The sequence below is a fragment of the Desmodus rotundus genome, chromosome 11 (assembly GCF_022682495.2).
Source record: "Desmodus rotundus isolate HL8 chromosome 11, HLdesRot8A.1, whole genome shotgun sequence".
Taxonomy (NCBI): Eukaryota; Metazoa; Chordata; class Mammalia; order Chiroptera; family Phyllostomidae; genus Desmodus; species Desmodus rotundus.
The window spans coordinates 92,611,534-92,629,659 of record NC_071397.1 but is presented as its reverse complement, the minus strand read 5'-3'; the positions used below and the strand labels follow the sequence as shown (position 1 = coordinate 92,629,659).

Here is an 18,126-nt window from a genome sequence, read left to right as displayed (position 1 = left end):
CAGACGGTGTGGGCTTTGGCCAGGCTAATAGCGACAAAATATGAGGACCAAGGAATCTCAAGGAATGGCTAATTGGGAGTAAGAAGGAGGTCTGGGGTGATAAGAGGTTAAGATTTTAGAGGCAGAGAAGTTGTGAGTGGCTGAAACAGGACAGAATGGTTTGAGAGCTGAGAAGGCCAAGACACTAAAGAAAGAGTGTTACACGGGTTTGGTTGATAGTCATAAGAGTGACCCAAAATGACAGCAGTGCTCAATGGGTGAAAGCCACCTGTGAACCATTTGCAACAGGTAACAGCAATGAGGACCAGAAGAGAGTTTCGTATCAGTTAGCAGGAGCCTCAAAAGCGCAACTGTTTTTATACAAAGGTGAAGGAAGAACAGTGTGGAGGCTGCGTAGAAGAAAGAGAAGCACACAGACCCATCTTGCTGATGAAAAGTGGGGTGTGCATTAATGCGAGTGACAGTCCTGCTGCATAAAGTAGACAGAGCTGTCCTGGGCAAAGGTTGTGTTGTGTAACCACGGAATGCTTCCCCAGTGCAAATCAGTCTCCGTTTCTAAGTCTCCAGTGGTCTTGCAAGATCAATAATGTAGGCATTCTTTGGTTTTCAGCCCACCCCTCCTTGACCTTGAGTCATTTGCTATTCATTGTAAGGCAGACTATAAGGTAAAATTGGAAATTTAGATAAATCAGGTTCAACTTTTTTCCCTGACATACTTTATGCATTTATTTAAATGTCTCAGATAATGACCGGAATAATAACCTCAGCAGCAGTTATCATTCAAGAGCATTTGGTAGAAGAGTTAGTGTTAAATATTTTAAAACTCTATTTAGAAAAATCCCATCATGCTAATGCATTTTATGGGACATCATAAAATATACATGGCTATTATGGAAGAATAAAGCCTGACACAAAAATGTGAAGCCGGCCTGCCAGCTCTGGAAGGAAGGCACAGAGACGAAGCCAACAACCAACAGGCGATTTAACGAGGAAAGAGGTGGCTTTATTAAAGGGACTTTCCGTGTGTCCAAAGGACACATAGTTGATGTGCAGACAGATTATATACATGGAATTTCTTTCCCTTAGCCCATATGCTCTTTCTACCAGGAATCACTAAGGATTACATTCAAGAATTTTTAATATGTCTATATGTGTTAAACATGATTGCCTATATGTTTGAGTCATATATTAGGAATATTATATAACATGTATTCAGATAAATGGAATGTAATTTTGTATAATAAAGAGAAAGCACAGTACTAATAACTATGGACCACTTTTATTCTCATAAAAATGTAGAAATATAAGTAATGATAAATCAAAATGGAAAAATAACATAACAGCTTAGGTCCTTAAAGTGATGTTGCTAAATGTATTTTTAAATAATGTGGAAAATAAATTTACAGAGAAAATAAAAAGTTATTAAAGACTGTATTTAGAGAATGTACAGAAACAATCTCCCCCACACACACAGATGTCTCCCCAGCACCACCCCCATAACTGCTTTCTCTGGCCTGGGCTGAGCAGAGCCGCTCAGCAGCTGCACCCTCCTCCACTCCGGTGAGTGTGGGTCTGCAGCAGCAGCCGCTGCATTTGGAGCTCCGGAGGGGACTTCCAGAGCCTGCAGGGCTTCCCCGGGGAAATCCAAGCCTGCCCCTCCTGCTTGTGGCAGACCTAGCTCCTGCCCCCAGTCAGGGCTGGGTGGGTGTGTCCAATCAGTTGTGAAATGCTCCTTCACCCTGTCCTTGCTCAGGAAGGAGAAGCCAGGCAGAGGTGACCCACCCGCTGCAGCGATCCTTGGTCACTCTCCCTCTGTGTGGCCCATCACTCAACCTGCAAGTGTCAAACTCCTGTCCTCTCTTCTGGAGTGTTCATTTTCTTCTAATGTTTCGCTGTAATCTATATCCCCTCTCCTTTAATTAGACATCAATACTTCTTTCAGGGACTGAAAAATAATTTCCTATGGCAGAAATAAGAGAATCGCCCAAAAGAGTAACACAGTTTTCTCTTTGAAGTTAGAAATAGGGCTTCCCGAAAAATATCTGTGAAATAGAATTTCAGAAAAAAGAAAGGCAGAAAGTGAGAGAAACTCATAACAAAGCCCTGGTTTTGGAAAAAGTACACTTGCTGGGAGTGCATTTGATGTACTGGTGAACAAAGCCGTGTGGGCAACTTTATCTCAGAGGTTTCGTGTTAGCGGCTCCATTTCTACAGACCCGGCCTCAGCCCTGTTCAGACATTAAACGTTACCACCACACGCAACCGGGCAGCGGCATTTTAAAACAGGTAAGTTTCCTCTAGGACCTCAGACCATGCATGTGTAATCCAAATAATTAGGTGTATTGCTTCTTAAAAAATTCATACAGGTTACACTCAGAAATCTCAGTTACTGTGGCCTTTGATTCTTGACTGTATGGATATTTTCCTTCCTTTTTGAGGACAATTTTCATCCGAAACACAGGACCCAGGAGGAACTGGAGGACGGTGCAGTAGCAGAGAAGACATGGCCTTTGATAAGGAGTCAGCACGGTGTGTATCCTGGTCTGCCACCGACCAACGGCACCCTTGGGTGGGTAACACCCTCTCCAAGCCTCAGAGAGGTTGCAAAGTAAAAACATTAAAGCTTCTCCACGCGGTTAGTACGACAATTAAATTGGGTAGTAGAGCCCCTGGCTCACAATAGATACCCCATAAATGTTAATCCCCTACTGACATTTCCCATTTTAGATACGCGATCTAGTGGAATTCTTCTGGATCCCAAAGTGCCAGCAAATGAAGTAACAGGAGTGTTTGGTGCCGAACATGTATCTACCTTTGAGATTCTTTGTTGCCAATGATGGATTCTCACTCTATTACCAAAGCATACAATATTCACCTATTGATGAAATTTCAAAGGTTTGGAGAATTTTTAAAATTGAGTATAGTGGTCCCACCTCTTAACTCCATATCCCTCAAGAGATACTGTGTTCAATGAAGAAGTTTTAAGTGGCCTTGCAGTTGTCTATCTTGCCTGGTGGTCATATCTTTGAAGCAGGCACAGGTGACAAAGTGATGCTGGTGGGAATGGATCAGTCTTTCAAGACATTTGATGATTTCATAGTCAGGAAGAGCAAGGCTGGTCATGTTCAAGCCCAGCATCTGGGAAACCACCTCCCTAAAGTCCACCAGCTGGAATATCAAACAGAAACACATTAACTGAGAGAGCAAATGTCTCAACTACTGCTGAGCCAAACGCCACCACAACAAAATCCATGGAAAACCCAGGTGTGCGTGAGGCAGGTAAGTTACTTGCTCCCCCTAGCCTTAGTCCTCTCATTTATGAAATAAGAAGGCTAGCCTACTAAATTACCTCTAAAGTCCTTTCAGGCACCAACCTTCAGCAAGTTCCTAACCACTTTTCCGATGAGCTGTGCTCGTGCCCATGGGCGGTGAGTGCTTATGCACTAGCACGTTAGCTGGACGACCCTCAAACAAAAGGAAGAACAAATAGCAGGCGAGTATGAGCTAATGAAAACAGGAGGACTTCTAAACGATGCTCACATCCCATCAGACAAATCGCCACCTCACAACCCATAGCATTGGAGTCTCTGGGACCCCTCACCCCCGCCACACACACACACACACACACACACACACACACACACACACACACACACAGAGACACACACAATTGAGGAGGTTGGGGGTAGGAACTAGAGACAATGGGGGAATACACCTTACACCCCTTCCATTTCTCATAGACTGGTTGGTGTTTCCAGGTTGAAGCAGAAGCAGATAAATCAGGGATATCTAGGAAACACCTTGCTAGAGGTGCCTTCCATTTTTTTTTTTAGGATTTTATTTATTTTACTTTTTAGAGAACAGGGAAGGAAGGGAAAAAGAGAGGCAGAGAAACATCAATGTGTGGTTCCCTCTCCCATGCCCCTAACCAGGGACCTGGCCTACAACCCAGGCATGTGCCCTGACTAGGAATCGAACCAGTGACCCTTCGGTTCACAGGCCAGCACTCAATCCACTGAGCCACACCAGCCAGGGTGGTGCCGTCCATTTTAGAAAAGGGGTGATCCAGCCTGCACACAGCCATTACATCCAGCACGGCCTTCCAAACCCTCCCTCCACAAGCTCATTCACTTCCCAACCTGCTTCCTATGGCAAGTCCAGTTTGGGAAACGTCATACTTTTCTCCAGCCTAGTCTCCCTGATGAAAACATTTTCCTCAAATTTCCTCATCCTTTCGAATTTGGTCAAAGCTCTTAATTCTGGAGTGGTTTCTCTCTGAGAAGAACACTCCCTTGTCGTCTGGCCTTCCTCAACTCTGCCCGACACACGAGCCAGAGCAGGGGCAGCCAAAGAGAAGAAATAGCCTCGGATCAGAGACCACTCTGAGCTGGTGAAGCATCGGAAGGAGGGTGAGATGAGAGCCAAAAGCGGCGGGGGTCAGGCTGCCCCGTACAGGCCTCTTTATGCCTGACCTCCTGATGTGCTCGCCAGATAACACTCTCCTTCTTGCGACCGGCGAGCGAATGAGCTCTGTTTTATGGTTTACATCTGGCCTCGGTCAGCCCTCAAGTCTGGGTGCCACCGTCTGAGATTTGGGACTCTTTCCTGCAACTGATCTCTGCTGGCGGTAAGGTTTATCCTGACCTGCACCGGAGGCTGAAGCCCTGGTAACCGCGAGAAGGTGTGGGGCGATGCAACCCTCAGAGGCAATCGGCGGACACAGAGCCTGGCTGCTCACAGGCTCTCCATTGCTTTGATAAGAATATCTTTCTTTGGGCCATGAAAATGGGAATTGCTTTTCTTAGCGGAGTAAATCATAATGGTTCTTTTAATGCCAAAAAGACGCTAGGCGGCTGGCAGAGACGTTGAAACGACACAGAAAGCTCTTGTAAATTGTTTATGAAGTCAACAGTGATCACGCTTTTGAGTTGGGCGATCTTTCCTAAGTAAGGAGGTATCATCGCCACCTTTCTACCCACCTGCTTTTCTCTCTTCTCTGCTTCCTCCAGAGATTTTTTCAGGGTCCTCATTTCGCTGGTTACCACCTCCATCATGTTCCTGGCCCTCTCTTTGTCCTCCTTGGCCTCAAGCTCTGTCGTATCCAGTTCTGACTTGACAGACAGTAGCTTCTTCTCAGCTTCCTCCTTCATCTTCTCCAGTTTGTCTCTGGATTTATTTAGGTCTTCGATGGCTTTGGTCTGTTCCAAAGTTTTAATCTAACAAGACAAGAAAATGCTGATGATTTCTTTGGTATTTATTGAGGAAATCTTTATACGCAAGTCAGAAGACAATGGAATTCACTTAATAACATTTTTATGAATAAAGGATGAAATCCATCCCGATTAGACAGATGTTGCCAAACATATGTGGGGGACAAACATGTCTTAAGGCAGTTATGGTTTGTAAGCAACATATCAGAGTACCATCATTTGGAAAATCAATGAGATAAAATGGTACGTAGCACGATTCCAGGGTCCAGTATTGAAATAAAGTCCGCTGGTGCCTGCACACAGACTCTCTGAGCTTCCTAGGCAAAAGCAGCTTGCACTTTGTGCCCCCACCAGTGGGTCATTCCTGGTTTACAGCATTAAAGGGAACAAAATGTCTCCTCTGTGTTTTACCACAAGGAAGCCCCACCTAAAATGCCTTCGGCAAGTCTTCATCGCTGCTGTGAGGAAAATCTACATCAGCAGTTTCTCAAAGATAGGTCTTCTGACTTTCCCATGAGGCTGGGAGGCCGGAGATGGCCACAGCATTCCGCCCTGCAGAAGGGGGAGGGGCGGGCCTCTCTCCAAGAAGCTGACCTGTGATCTTAAAGCCCAAGCACAGAGCATCCTGGATGTGAGGCACATATTTTTTTAGCTTAGTATTTAAAATTATCCTAGACCTGCTAACAAAAAGAATCTGAGTAAAAAGGGAAAGAATTCTGGTACATATTAGCATAGGGATGAACCTTGAAGACATTGTACCAGACACAAAGGACAAATTTGTACAATGGCACTATATGAGGTGCCCAGGATAGGCTAGGTCATGGAGACACGACGCAGGACGGAAGGTACCAGGCGCGGGGTGCACGACGAGTTACTGTTTCGTGGACACAGGGTTTCGGTGGAGGCTGAAGGAAAAGCTCTGGAGGAGATGCAGAGCGGTGATGGTTGCACAAACGTGGCGAAAGTACACTTAACCCCACTGGACTGTCCACCGAAAATGATTAATGTGGTCGGTCTCATGTCATGTGTATTTCACATAATAAAACATTGAGGTACTTTTGCGTAATTAGACCCAACACTGTTTTCAATCGAACTCATTCAAAATAAGTATGAATGAGCTGCCACTTAACATACACTGGGACAGCTGCATCAGAAAGAAGGATGATAGCAAGTGCTGGTGAAGATGCAGAGAAACAAACCCTCGCGTACGGCTGGTCCCTGCGTCCAAAGGTGCGGTTGCTGAGAAGAACAGCTTGCCAGGCTTCAAAAAGTCAAACACAGAGTTAACATATGACCCAGCAATTCCACCCCTAGGTGTATGTTATATATTCAAGAGAACTGAAAACTTAGGTCCACATAAAACCTATACACAGATGCTCATAGTGTATTCAAAATCACCAGAGTAAAAACAACCCGAATATCTATCGAATGATAAACAGATAAATAAAATGTGTCATAGCCATAAAACGGAATATTATTCGGCAATAAGAGGGAATGAAGTACTGATTCACGCTACAACATGGACGAACCTTGAAAACATTATACTACAGGAACAAAGTCAGCCCTGGAAGACCGCTTATTGGATGATTCCCTTTACATGAAAGACGCTGAAAAGGCCAGAGCTGGTGGGAGGAGACGATGAGCCATAACCGCTAATGGGTACAGGGTTTCTCTTTGCGGGGAGGAAAATATTTTGAAATCAGATAGCAGTGATGTTTATACAACTCTGCCAACACTCTAAAAGCCCCTGAATTATGCATTTCAAAGGGTGAGTTTTATGATGTGAATTGTATCTCAATAAAGCTGTTATTGGAAAGTGCATTTATAAAGAAGTCTTTAAAAAGCATAAAAATAAATTACATTGAAACAAATACATAAGTGCACATGGAATGAACAAACAAAGAGCGAACGAAGATCAGTAGAGCTGTGAATTTAGTTCTGAGCTTCCTAACAGTTCAGACAGGCTACAGGCATATTCTCAAAAAACCCAAAAAACAAACCAAAAAGAACCCCATAACTTTCTGTTTTAATTTTGTTGAAAATCATCCCTTCTCTCCGACAAAGGATGTTCACTTGCCTCATGTACGCCCGTCCTTGTTCGGAGGGCAGACGCTGAGTAATGGGAGGCATGTCAGGGAAGAAGAAGGCCTGAGAGACTGTCTCAATTACAGGATAAAGAGAGGGTGTGATGTAAATATTTGTAATATGTAAATACTTTACATATTGGGGACATTCCATGGATACAGTAAATATCAATTTTAAAACAAAGTTACCTCCCTTCACATGCAAACTCATTGCTGCAGAGAAAATACGTAGCAAACAGGGAAGTTGTTGGGATTGGTGTGTCGAATTCAAAATCTTGGATTAACGAAGAAGAGATACATTCAGCCCTTCTGCTCTGAAATGAAAAACATTTACAGCGGGCTCGCTACCAAAGGCGACAGAACACAGCTTAGAGATGGAAAGGCACACAAATCAAGTCTTAATGAGAAGACTCTACAGCCAAGAATTTCTGAAAAACAGGAGACTTTATCACAATCCTGATGGCTGCCTGAATTCTTGTTGTCAAGGAGCAAGAGCGAATAATGGAGCTCGGAGCCAAGCCACGAGGACAGACTGGGAGCCAGTGGTGGCGGCTGGTGGTGACAGGAAGCCTGTGTCTTCTGCCTCAAACCCAACCAACAAGATTCCTGGGAGTGAGGCGGGGCCAAACTGGCTTTTTATCCTCCCCCAAGAGCTTCCCAGATCCAGCCCGGAGTTCAGTGACAGACTGCATCCCTCAGTGTCTTTCAGTGACACGGCTCTGGTCATAAACAAGACTAACATGTCACCTAGACCCCCACAAGGACAGAGAAGGTTCCCATGGTGTCTGCCTCCGTGAAGGAAAGAATTTCAGAATCTGGTGAACAGTTCTCTCTTATGTTATAAGGGCCAAAGGCCCTAAACAGAAAGTGATTAAATTTAAAAACTGATGTGTTGAGTCCCCCAGAGGACCTCAATTCTCCAGCTGGGAGGCTTTCAAGAGGCTGTACTGCAAATGCACAAGCCAGGCACCACACACAGTGGTGGGACAGCCAAGTGGGAGAGTTTCCCCAGGGACCAAACAGATGCTGTGCCCTCCTAGAGAGCCACAGCATTGAACCAGGAGGAAACCAGAGCAGAAAGCAAAGGAACGTTGTTTGCCTTGGCCATCTGAGCACTCCTCCACGCTCCGACCACAGCAGATGTTCCCCCTTCCAGGCTCTGCTTGGTGCACACGTTCAAGGTCAATGGATGTATGTCATCAGAGCTGAGCCCAAGATGGCAGGTTCAGGGAAAAATTTTTTAAAAGGCTGCATTGAATGAGTTGGAGAAAGTTCCAGAGTGGAGAAGCAGCATGGGAGCAGCTATCTTACGTGGAAATTATCGAGAGTCAGCAAGAGCGAGAGATCTCTGCTGGTGGCTGGAGAGTGTTATTTATTCCCTGCTTCTGTCCCTTTGAGGGACTACAATGAAGATAATAATGGCTTTCCATTTGTGTCTGGTTTTCTGTCTTCTGATTTGTGGCCACAGCTCCATACTAAGATTGGACCATGCGGCCCAGGCTGAAAGCTGATAGCTCTCCACCAAATACCTACTCTTCCTTTCCCTCATGCTGCCCGGGATGAGGACAAGTTTCTCAGGCTGACTTTATCTGCGTGAGGTGCAGGGACTAAGTCCTGGCCGATGGAGATGTACAAAGTGTTGTGCAGGGCGCCCCTCCTCTTTTCCTCCTCCCAGTGACTAGGATGAGGTCCGAGTCCCAGCAGCTAGCTTGCACTACGAGGTGGCGTTCGAACATTATTGCTAGGATGGCGGAGTGGAAAGCTAGAACAAGTGAGGGTGGCTGATGACCGTGGAGCAATCCCACTAGGTATGAAATGTTTCCCTCCATGCTTTTCGGTCAGAAGGGAATAAATACCTCTCCTGTCTAAGCCACTGTATTATGGGCAGGGCGGGGGGCGGGGGGGCGGGGAGCGGAGGCAGGAGTGTTTAAGTCTACTCAGTTGAAATGAATCATAACTGACGTAGGCTACAGAGCAACTGGCATTTTATGAGTTACACTAAGTGTCTTCCACACCCTAAGGAGTTCTGCCATATGAAGTCAGTGCCTACATCTGCACTGTGTATAAGGCTGTTTGTGCCACTTAGTATAGTCCTCCTTTGATTCCTGTGGGTTAAGGAGAAAAGAGCAAAGGTAGAGTTCATATGTAAATAGTGTGTCCGTGCCAAGTGAAGGCCAAACCATGTCACAGTGTATGTGCAAACAAAGTTTCTGCACTGATAAAATAATGCTCATGGCAGAATAACTGCTCTGCCTTTAGGCAATGTGACCTATAGGCACGCCAAACTCAGAAGAACCTGCACCACAAGCAATCGGCACCACACATTCTTATTAATGATGATTTTACAAGTTGACATTCTATTCATATTGCTAATTTTTAAACTGTATTTTTATTCTTCATTTGATTTCTAAATTGGTTTGGATTTTATAGTAGCAAAAATGTAGTGAGATTAAGAAATTTCTATATAGTGTTAAGTTTGTATATATGTAAGCCATATTATAGTAAAATCATTTTGACTGAACAAAGGGATGTGAAATCTTTGAAAGAATATTTTCCTTTCAAAAAGGGGTTGCTGCCATACTTACATTTGCTTGGCAACTTGAAATTTAATAGTTTATCTGGAAACGTCTGCTTTTTCCTGATCTAGAATTCAGGGGGGAATTTACTGCACGGATCTTAAAGAGAGAGATTTTAATAACCCCAAAGTGGTGGCCTTCGACCATGGTTTTCCAGCAGATATACAAATGCACACAAAAATTTATACACAAGTGTTCACAACTGCCTTATTCATACTAGCCAAAAAGTGGAAACAATCTAAATGTCCATCAAATGCTAAATGGAAAAACAAAACGTGATAAATCCATACAATGAAATCTATTCAGCCATAAGAAGGAACTGTGATGGTTAACTTCACATGGTAACTTGGCTGGGTCGCTGTGCTTATATATTGCAGAAAACATTTTTAGGGATACTTCTCTGAGGGTATTTTAGGGTGAAATTAATATTTAAGTTAGTGGATTTTGAGGAAAGCAGATTGTCCTTCCAAAGTGTGGATGGGCTTCATCTAATCAGTTAAAGATTTGAATGGAATAAAACGCTGACCCTGAGCAGGAAGGAATTCTCCCAGCAGACTGCCTTTGGCAACATCAGCAGTTCCTGGGTCTCCAACATCAGCAGTTCCTGGGTCTCCAGCCTGATGTGTGAGCTCTCTCTCTCTCTCTCTCTCTCTCTTATACACACACACACACACATGCACACACTTTAATTCTGTTTCTCTGGAGCACAGAAACAGACTGGAGCACACTGACTTATACAGGAATGAAGTACTGCTTACAACATGGGTGAGCCTCAAAACATACAAAGAAGAAGCCAGTGGCAAGAGGCCACATATTGTATGATTATATTTATACAAAATGTCCAGAATAGGCAAATGCAGAGGGACAGAAAGTAGAATAGTAGTTTCCAGAGGATGTGGAAGGAGAAAATGGGGAATGACTACTGATGGAATAAGGGCCTTTGCAGGTATAATTAAAGTCAGGATATCACTTTGCAGTTATAATTCAGGTAAGGATCTCTTTATGAGAGCACGCTGCATTGGGCTGGGGAGTAAACCCAACGATGGACCATCCGTATGAGAGGCAGAAAAGCAGAGACACACAGAGCGGGAGGTCGCGAGAAGATGGAGCAGAGACTGGAATTACCCAGCTACACACCAAGGATGGCCTGTAGCAACCAGGAGCCAGGAGCCAGGCAGGGCAGGGATTTCCCCCTGGACCCTCCAGGAGAAATCAAGCCTGTCAACACCCTGATTTCAGCCTTCTGGCCTCCAGAATTGACAGAGAATAAAGTTCTGTAGGATCAGGCCCCTCAGGTTGTGGTGATGGGTTCCAGCAGCTCTAGGGAACCAATACAGGGAGGCCATTTTGCTATTGGTCACGGTGTCATTCTGGAGAAACACCTATTTCCCCAGGTGTCATCTGTTTCGTGTTAGTCTCTTTCCTGGCAACTTCATTCTGCTGCTTAAAATCCTCCAATGGCTCCCCTACCCCCAGAGAATACATCCCAGAATCTAAGCATGATGCCCGAGACCCTGTGTGATGCGCCCCATCCCCTGTCCAGCTCCCCCCATGACTCCCTGACTCCCAGAAATTATCCTTATGTCATTAGCAGCCAATCAGAGCTCCTATCTACCTGTTTACTATCTACCTGTTTACCTCATCAAATTATCACTCATTATCAATTCTCCAACCGACTGTCATATTTCAGTTACTTCCATTCTGCCTCCACAACCCATATCCACATACCGTCCTCGTGAATGTTTTGCTTCTCAGCCACCTTTTTAACTTAAATGAATTTATCTTCATAGGGAATGTTATAGGATTTCCATAGAATTTGCCACAAATGGAAGATGATAATAAAACAACCACCGTGTGATGAAAACAAACCAGCATTACTAGGTGCTATTGCTTGCACTGTGCACTGAACTTCAGGCTTATTCTTTGTTTAAAAAGCAGACCAGCAAGTGTCCTCAAGGTATAAAGGCATAATGACCTCTAATTATGATTTTCTGCTTCATAGTGACAACAGTGGGAAAAAACTAAAGGGGATTCATTTTTCACTTCAGGACCGAACACTAGATTCATTACCACCTGTCATGTACCACCTAGGAGCATTTTGTGTACCACCAGAGGCACGTGCCCCACACCAGAAGATGCTGCCCTACGCAGCTGATGCCGGAATGGGAAGTTCTTAAATCAGGCACTATTTATTGCTAGAACCGCATGTTACATAATCACGTCACCCAAAAAGCAAAACTGAATTCTAAGAATTAGGTTCACTTGCAAAAAAGTTAAGTGAAAAGACCACTTGTAAATGATCCAGGCAAACAATGACGCAGACCTGAAGCAAAAGTCACCAAGACCCAACGAGCACACATTCCAGAGACACAGGATGCATTTTCTACTGCTCTCGGCTACAGAAGTGCGGGCCCCTCTCACCCCAACACATTTCTGGTGCACGGGGTTGTCTGGGCCCAGGTGTCCTATGCTACTCCCAACACACGTAGCCTGGAAGACCCCCTACCGCAGAGCCAAGCCTGCACCTGGCACTCACCCTGCCCTTCCCCAGGCACTGCCCTACTGTTGAGCTGCTCTCCAATCACTCAAGTCCACTGAATGCCAACCATTGATCCTCATGTCACAGGTCAGGAAGTCCCTGCTCCATCATGACTTTGGTCTGCCATGCCCTGTTTCTGCGGGCCAATCCTACAGGGGCTCCCAAGCTGCAATTCTGAAGGCTCCACCAGCCCCACAGGACAACTACCACTCTTAGCAGTAACAAAATTAGTGATAATGCAGCTCATGTTTATACCACACTTTACAGTATACACAGTCACTATTTTATTTTATTATTGCATTCCAGCTCTATAATATCTGGAAACATGCAGAGGGCTGGCTGGAATCTGCAGGTCAAGGTCACAGAGGTCTGGCAGCCCTTGGTGGGGCCCTGCTAGCTTCATTCAAAGACAGAATTTCAGTTCCTTGAGGAGAAACTGGCAAAAGCAAGACAGGCCCCTAGAGTCAGGGCAAGCCCAGGTCTCTGAGACTCCAAAGGGTGGGTATAGTAGAAAGCCTAGAGCAGGAACCCAATAGTGGAGAATGGGCACTTGGTCATGGAAGTAACCCAGATTTTTCAACTGGGTTGGCAATAAAATAACAAGTAAGGCTGAGTAAATCCTTACTTTCTAAGTTAAGCTTCTTGATTTCTCCTGAGGACAGAAATAACATCATCACATGAGAAAGGGCAGATGTGTTGGGAAGAACCAAATGTCCCCAGCCAAAGGGCAGAGGGAACTGGGGACAGGAAGTCAGGCAGCTCACCCCACATCTTCCATCATTACCATATCTTGTTCCTGAGACCCACTCGTGGTCTAGTTAGGGAAACCTCATAGAGCTCTTTGGGAAGCCAACGTGCATCAGGCTTCCTCCACATCACTCCCACTTAACTATCTCGGGGGTCACCCAGACACTGCAATATCATTCTCTTGCCCTCTGCTTTGTAGAGTCCCACAGAGTTCAGTGTATGAATGTCCACAGTGCTATTTACACTTCCTTTCCACCAGAGAATTCTTTGAAGAAGTTGGGCTATTCCATTGACACATCCTTCAATGAAACACATCCTTCTCTTTGACCTCTAAAACACTAAATTTACTTCCCTGTTTTGAAAGTCCAAGTTCGCTTTATTTATCATTCTTTTCTACAATGGTATGTAATGATTCAACAGCAATTATGGGAGCCACTCTCATCTTTTATCCAACCCCAGGAAGCAATGCTGACCTACAGCTTCCCTTCCTTCCCAAGTAGAGGGATTTTAAGGGGCATAAGAGGGGCTCTAGGGAAGATTAAATGTTTGCATCAAATATGTACCTGGGGGGCTGGACAAATAACTTGCTCCACAGATCCTTGCTCTGCAAAGTGGAGTGTACATCCAGAAAATTCAGACACTGCTGCCCTGGAAAACTGAGGTAGCCAAAGTTCCAGCAGCTTCTTCCTCTGTCACTTTTTTGTTATCTATGAAGTAGAGTTTTTCACATACCTGCTTGGGGATTTTTATATTTCCCCATTAACTCAATGCTTTCAATGTCTTCTTCTGCCCTGGAGAGGGAGACCAGATAGTTCAGACCAGCTCTCCCACAGAATGCAGTTTAAGAGGGGAAAGAGAAAAAAATCTTAAAAATTCAAAGAGCTAAGAAGATGCCAAAAAAAACTAGTGGGCCAATATCTGGAGAGGCTAGGAACTCAAAAGTACACAAAGTCTTTGGGGTCCTTTGTTCTGTGGGAACATTTGCTAATCTGGGAGGGGCAGTTGAGGGGCCCAGGTGTATCTTGTCAACCTTTCAGAGATGGGGCACAGGACTCAGAGCCTGGTTCCTGCCTCGGGGGGTGGGGGGGACCCTCAATAAATCATTCCTACTTTGGACTGGGTACCTGAAAGGCTGCACCTTAAGAGTAAGGGAACTGGGTCGGGGTGCAGGGGCAGGCTCTCACTGTGCTGTGTGACTTTACTTCAGATAATAGAATATACTCAGAATAGCTCAAGGCTTGAATGTGGAGTAAGATGGTGCTGAGCTGTGAGGTTAAAATGCCACCTGGAATCCGGAAGAAGGAAATAAAAATCCTCCCTGGAAGAAAGTAACAACATCCTAAACTTCAAATTACCTCAACTAAGATAATTATAAAATCTCCAAATATTTGGAAATGTAGAAATGTACTTCTAAATAACCTAAGTATCAAAGAAAAAACACAAAAGGAATTAGAAAATATTTTAAATCAAATGACAACCAAGCTATTATGTATTAAAACTTTGGCAATATAGCTAAAATAATACTTAGAGGAAAATTCACAACCATAAATTTGTGTATTAGAAAAGGAGGAAGACTAAAAATTAATGAGCTGATGCCTATCTCGGGAAGATAGAAAAGAAATAGCAAAATACACCAAAATGAAACAGGAAGAAAGCAAATACTAAAGAGAAAAATTCAACAGAATAGAAAACAAAACTATGATTAATTTTCAAAGGTCTATACTACACGTGGGCTTTAACAAAGTCTTCCCCCACTACCAGCTATCTTACCACTGGTCTCCATTTCTTTAGTTTTCTTTCTGGTTTCTTTGGAAGGATTTAGGGGCCCCTTATTCTCTCTAACAAAGCAGGGCGCCTGCGGCCCCCTAAGCCAGGAAGTCAGCAGGGCATGCATGCATCCAGCCTGGAGATGAAAAAGCCTCCATCCTACTGGCCAGGAGGAGCCAGTGCGAAGTCCCAGCAGGACAACTTTAGGACAAGCTGTGTTCTTTTTTGGAAGTAAGAAACCGATTCCTGCCACCATCATCCCAACTGTGAGAGCTGATGGTATTTTGTAACTAACTGTATTTCCTCCGGTTTAAAATTTGTTGTCATTCGCACATTGCTCAATCTTTCAAGGACTCCTCTCTCCCCTCCCTCTTCCTGAGATAGTGTCTGGGTGAAGGTAAATCCATGTGGTGTTTGGAGGGATGACTCCAGCCCTCAGGCTGACCCTGACTCTGTGCTGTGTCTGATAGCAGACTGGAGGAATTTGTGAGGGTTCACTGATCAAGGTCAAGGCCTGGGCATTGGCATTTGCTAATTCAAGGCTTGGCTGCATCTGCCATTGGATCATAGCTCAGGTGATCTGCCCCAGCGCCTCAGGTGCAGCTCACGTTGTCCCACCCCCACCTGTTCCCACAAGGAGCCCCCCAGCAGGCATCTCTCCCTATCTGCCACGTCCACCTCGAGTACACACAGAACTTCAGGCCCCATGGAATCAGGGTGCAACCTAAGCCGCCTGCCTCAGCACCTCCCTCAGACCCTTCCAGCCAGGGTGGGAGCAACAGCATGCAGACCACTAGGATTCCACGCCCCACCCAGCACACGATCACCTCAATGGTGAATCCCAAGGCTGGAGGGGTGTGTTGATACTTACTTAACATATTCTCCCCACCCATGGTGCTCCTTCTGATGCTTTCCCTTGTCCCCCGCTCCTTTGTATTTAAATGTGTCTCCTCTCCTGGGCCACACCTGCCCACCAGGGAAATAGGCCTCAGCTTAGAATGGCTTCAGTGGGAGGAGAGGAGGAAGAGCTAATTTATACAGTGGGGAATATCTTCTAAAATATGGTCCCCACTACACCTATTCCAGGCCTGGCCTGATTCCAGATTCCTTTTCCATGCCCGTTGGTTTCCAGATCTGGAAACGTTCCCAAAGTCTGCTTCAGAGCACCTGTCTGCAGAGAGCCAGGACAGCACTGCCCTCTGTGCTGGTGACGTGCAGACGTTAACATTTAAAATAGGATGTGTGCAAAGGAAACTACCTATTAGTGCCATCTAAATATGTTGACTACATTCTTTTAAGTTTTAATTCCTTTCTTCTACTTATTGGAAGGTGAACGCCTCAAGTCCCGGAAGCACGACCCCCAATCTGCCCACGCTCCACCCCACTTGATGTAACTCAGCACGCAGGAAACAGCGCCACACACCGGTACCTGCCTGACCCTCCTCCGGAGCAGTGTCTTCCAGTCTCATTTCTTCCTAAGCACATTCCTCCATGATGAGTCCCTACGTGACCCCAAATACTGTCGTCACCCACACTTTCAAAGAAGTGTTTTTATTTTCTGCACTTAACGTCACCCTTTTGGGGTGACCTTTCACACAGCAACTACAGCTTCGTTTCAAATATTAAACAGGCATTAAGTAGATCTAATATGCTGATTTGGGTAATTTTTGCATTTTCCCCACAACTCTGGAAAATCAGAGGAAGTTTTCATTTTTTTTTTTCCTAGCGTGTCCACAGTAAGGCTGTCACTCTTTCACATAAGCTTTTAGGGTGACTAGCAGAAGGCAGCCAGGAAAGGAAGCCGAGCACTTGCCTTCAGCTCATTGGTGTCAGCCAGTTTGGCTTTGAGCTCAGTGTTCGATTCTTGACACACGCTCAGCTCCTTCTGCAGCCTCTCCACCTTCTTCTGTAACCTCTGCATGGTGACATGGGCCTCGTCCCTCTCCACAGTGAGGGCCGTCCGCACCCGCTTCTCCTCTTCCAGCTGGGCTATCTTCTGCCGGAGGAGGTTCATGTGCAGTACGTTGCTCTCCAGTCTTTCTTTCTGGGTCTTGAGCTGGTTTCACACAAACAGGGATTTCTTTTTAGTAAGAAGAATTGAACACCCTGGCCAGGTAGGTCAGCTGGTTAAAGCATCATCCTGATACACCAAGGTTGCGGATTCAATCCCTGGTCAGGGCACATGCAAGAATCAGCCAACGAATGCATAAATGAACGAACAACAAAAACTGGTGTTTCTCTCACCCTTCCTCTCTCTAAAATCAATGAATTTTTTAAAAGATTGAACCATCATAAAAGTAAATGAATTACTCAGATAACATCTCTTTATCCACACTTCAATAAGCCTAATATCTAAATCGTCAAAAAAAAAAAAAAAAAAAGGCACTGGATTCCTTTTCCTGATTGCATTTTTTTAATCCTCACCTGAGGACTTGCTTACTTACCTATTTTAGAGAGAAGGGAAGGGAGGGAGAAAGAGAGAGAGAACGTTTCCATCAATGTGAGAGAGACATCGATCAGTTGCCTCTCGCATGTGCCCCGACTGGGACCAAACCCACAACCTAGGCATATGTGCTGGCCGGAAATCGAGCCCATGACCTTTCAGTTTGCAGGACGATGCCCAACCAACCGAGCCACACACAGCCAGGGCCTGACTGCATTTTTATTTCTATCTTTCCAAGAATTAATGCTGTAGCTGCAAAATACCAGGTAAAAGAGCCACAGCAAATGCCCAGGGAAGTGGGCTGTCAACACGTGATTCCCTCCAGCATGATGCGTGTCTGACAAAAATGTAAAATTGCTTTTAAAACTACTAACGTGGGCTTGTCCAGAGAAGAATATAGCAAAGCAGAGAGACAAAAGCCTTTCCAACACCCCATGGCAGCTGTGCTTGCCCTGGTCTTTCCTGAAAGACAACAGGGTACAAATTATTACCAAAAACCTAGACTGACTAATTTCAGTCCCTTAGAACCAGTGACTAGTACAGCTTGTTTTAAAGTGCATATATTTCTAAAGTAAGCTATGATAAGGAAATTTTTTAAAGTTTTATTTAAATATTTAAAATCTTAGAAATAGCAGGGGCGTGAAGACAGTTTGAGCTCCTCGGTGTCTGTATTACTTGGGCCTGGCCTGTACCGTCCACAAACCAAGCAGAGAGCAAGGTCTCGAAATAGCGCTGATCACTGACAATTCACCTTGATGAA

General features: G+C 45.0%; 1 protein-coding gene across 3 annotated transcripts in view; it reads right to left on the bottom strand.

Moving 5' to 3' along the window:
- Positions 1 to 1,263: 1,263 nt before the first annotated feature.
- The window catches only part of CCDC170 (coiled-coil domain containing 170), an 82,593-nt gene continuing 65,730 nt past the window's right edge, over positions 1,264 to 18,126 (bottom strand). For all 3 annotated transcript variants that reach the window (XM_053914284.1, XM_053914285.1, XM_024552218.3), the window contains 3 exons: positions 16,737 to 16,979; positions 4,980 to 5,216; positions 1,264 to 3,168 (listed from right to left, as the gene is read on the bottom strand). In XM_053914284.1, the coding sequence (XP_053770259.1) occupies positions 2,968 to 3,168; positions 4,980 to 5,216; positions 16,737 to 16,979 (681 nt within the window). In that variant the 3' untranslated portion in view covers positions 1,264 to 2,967. The remainder of the gene's footprint in view (positions 3,169 to 4,979; positions 5,217 to 16,736; positions 16,980 to 18,126) is intronic.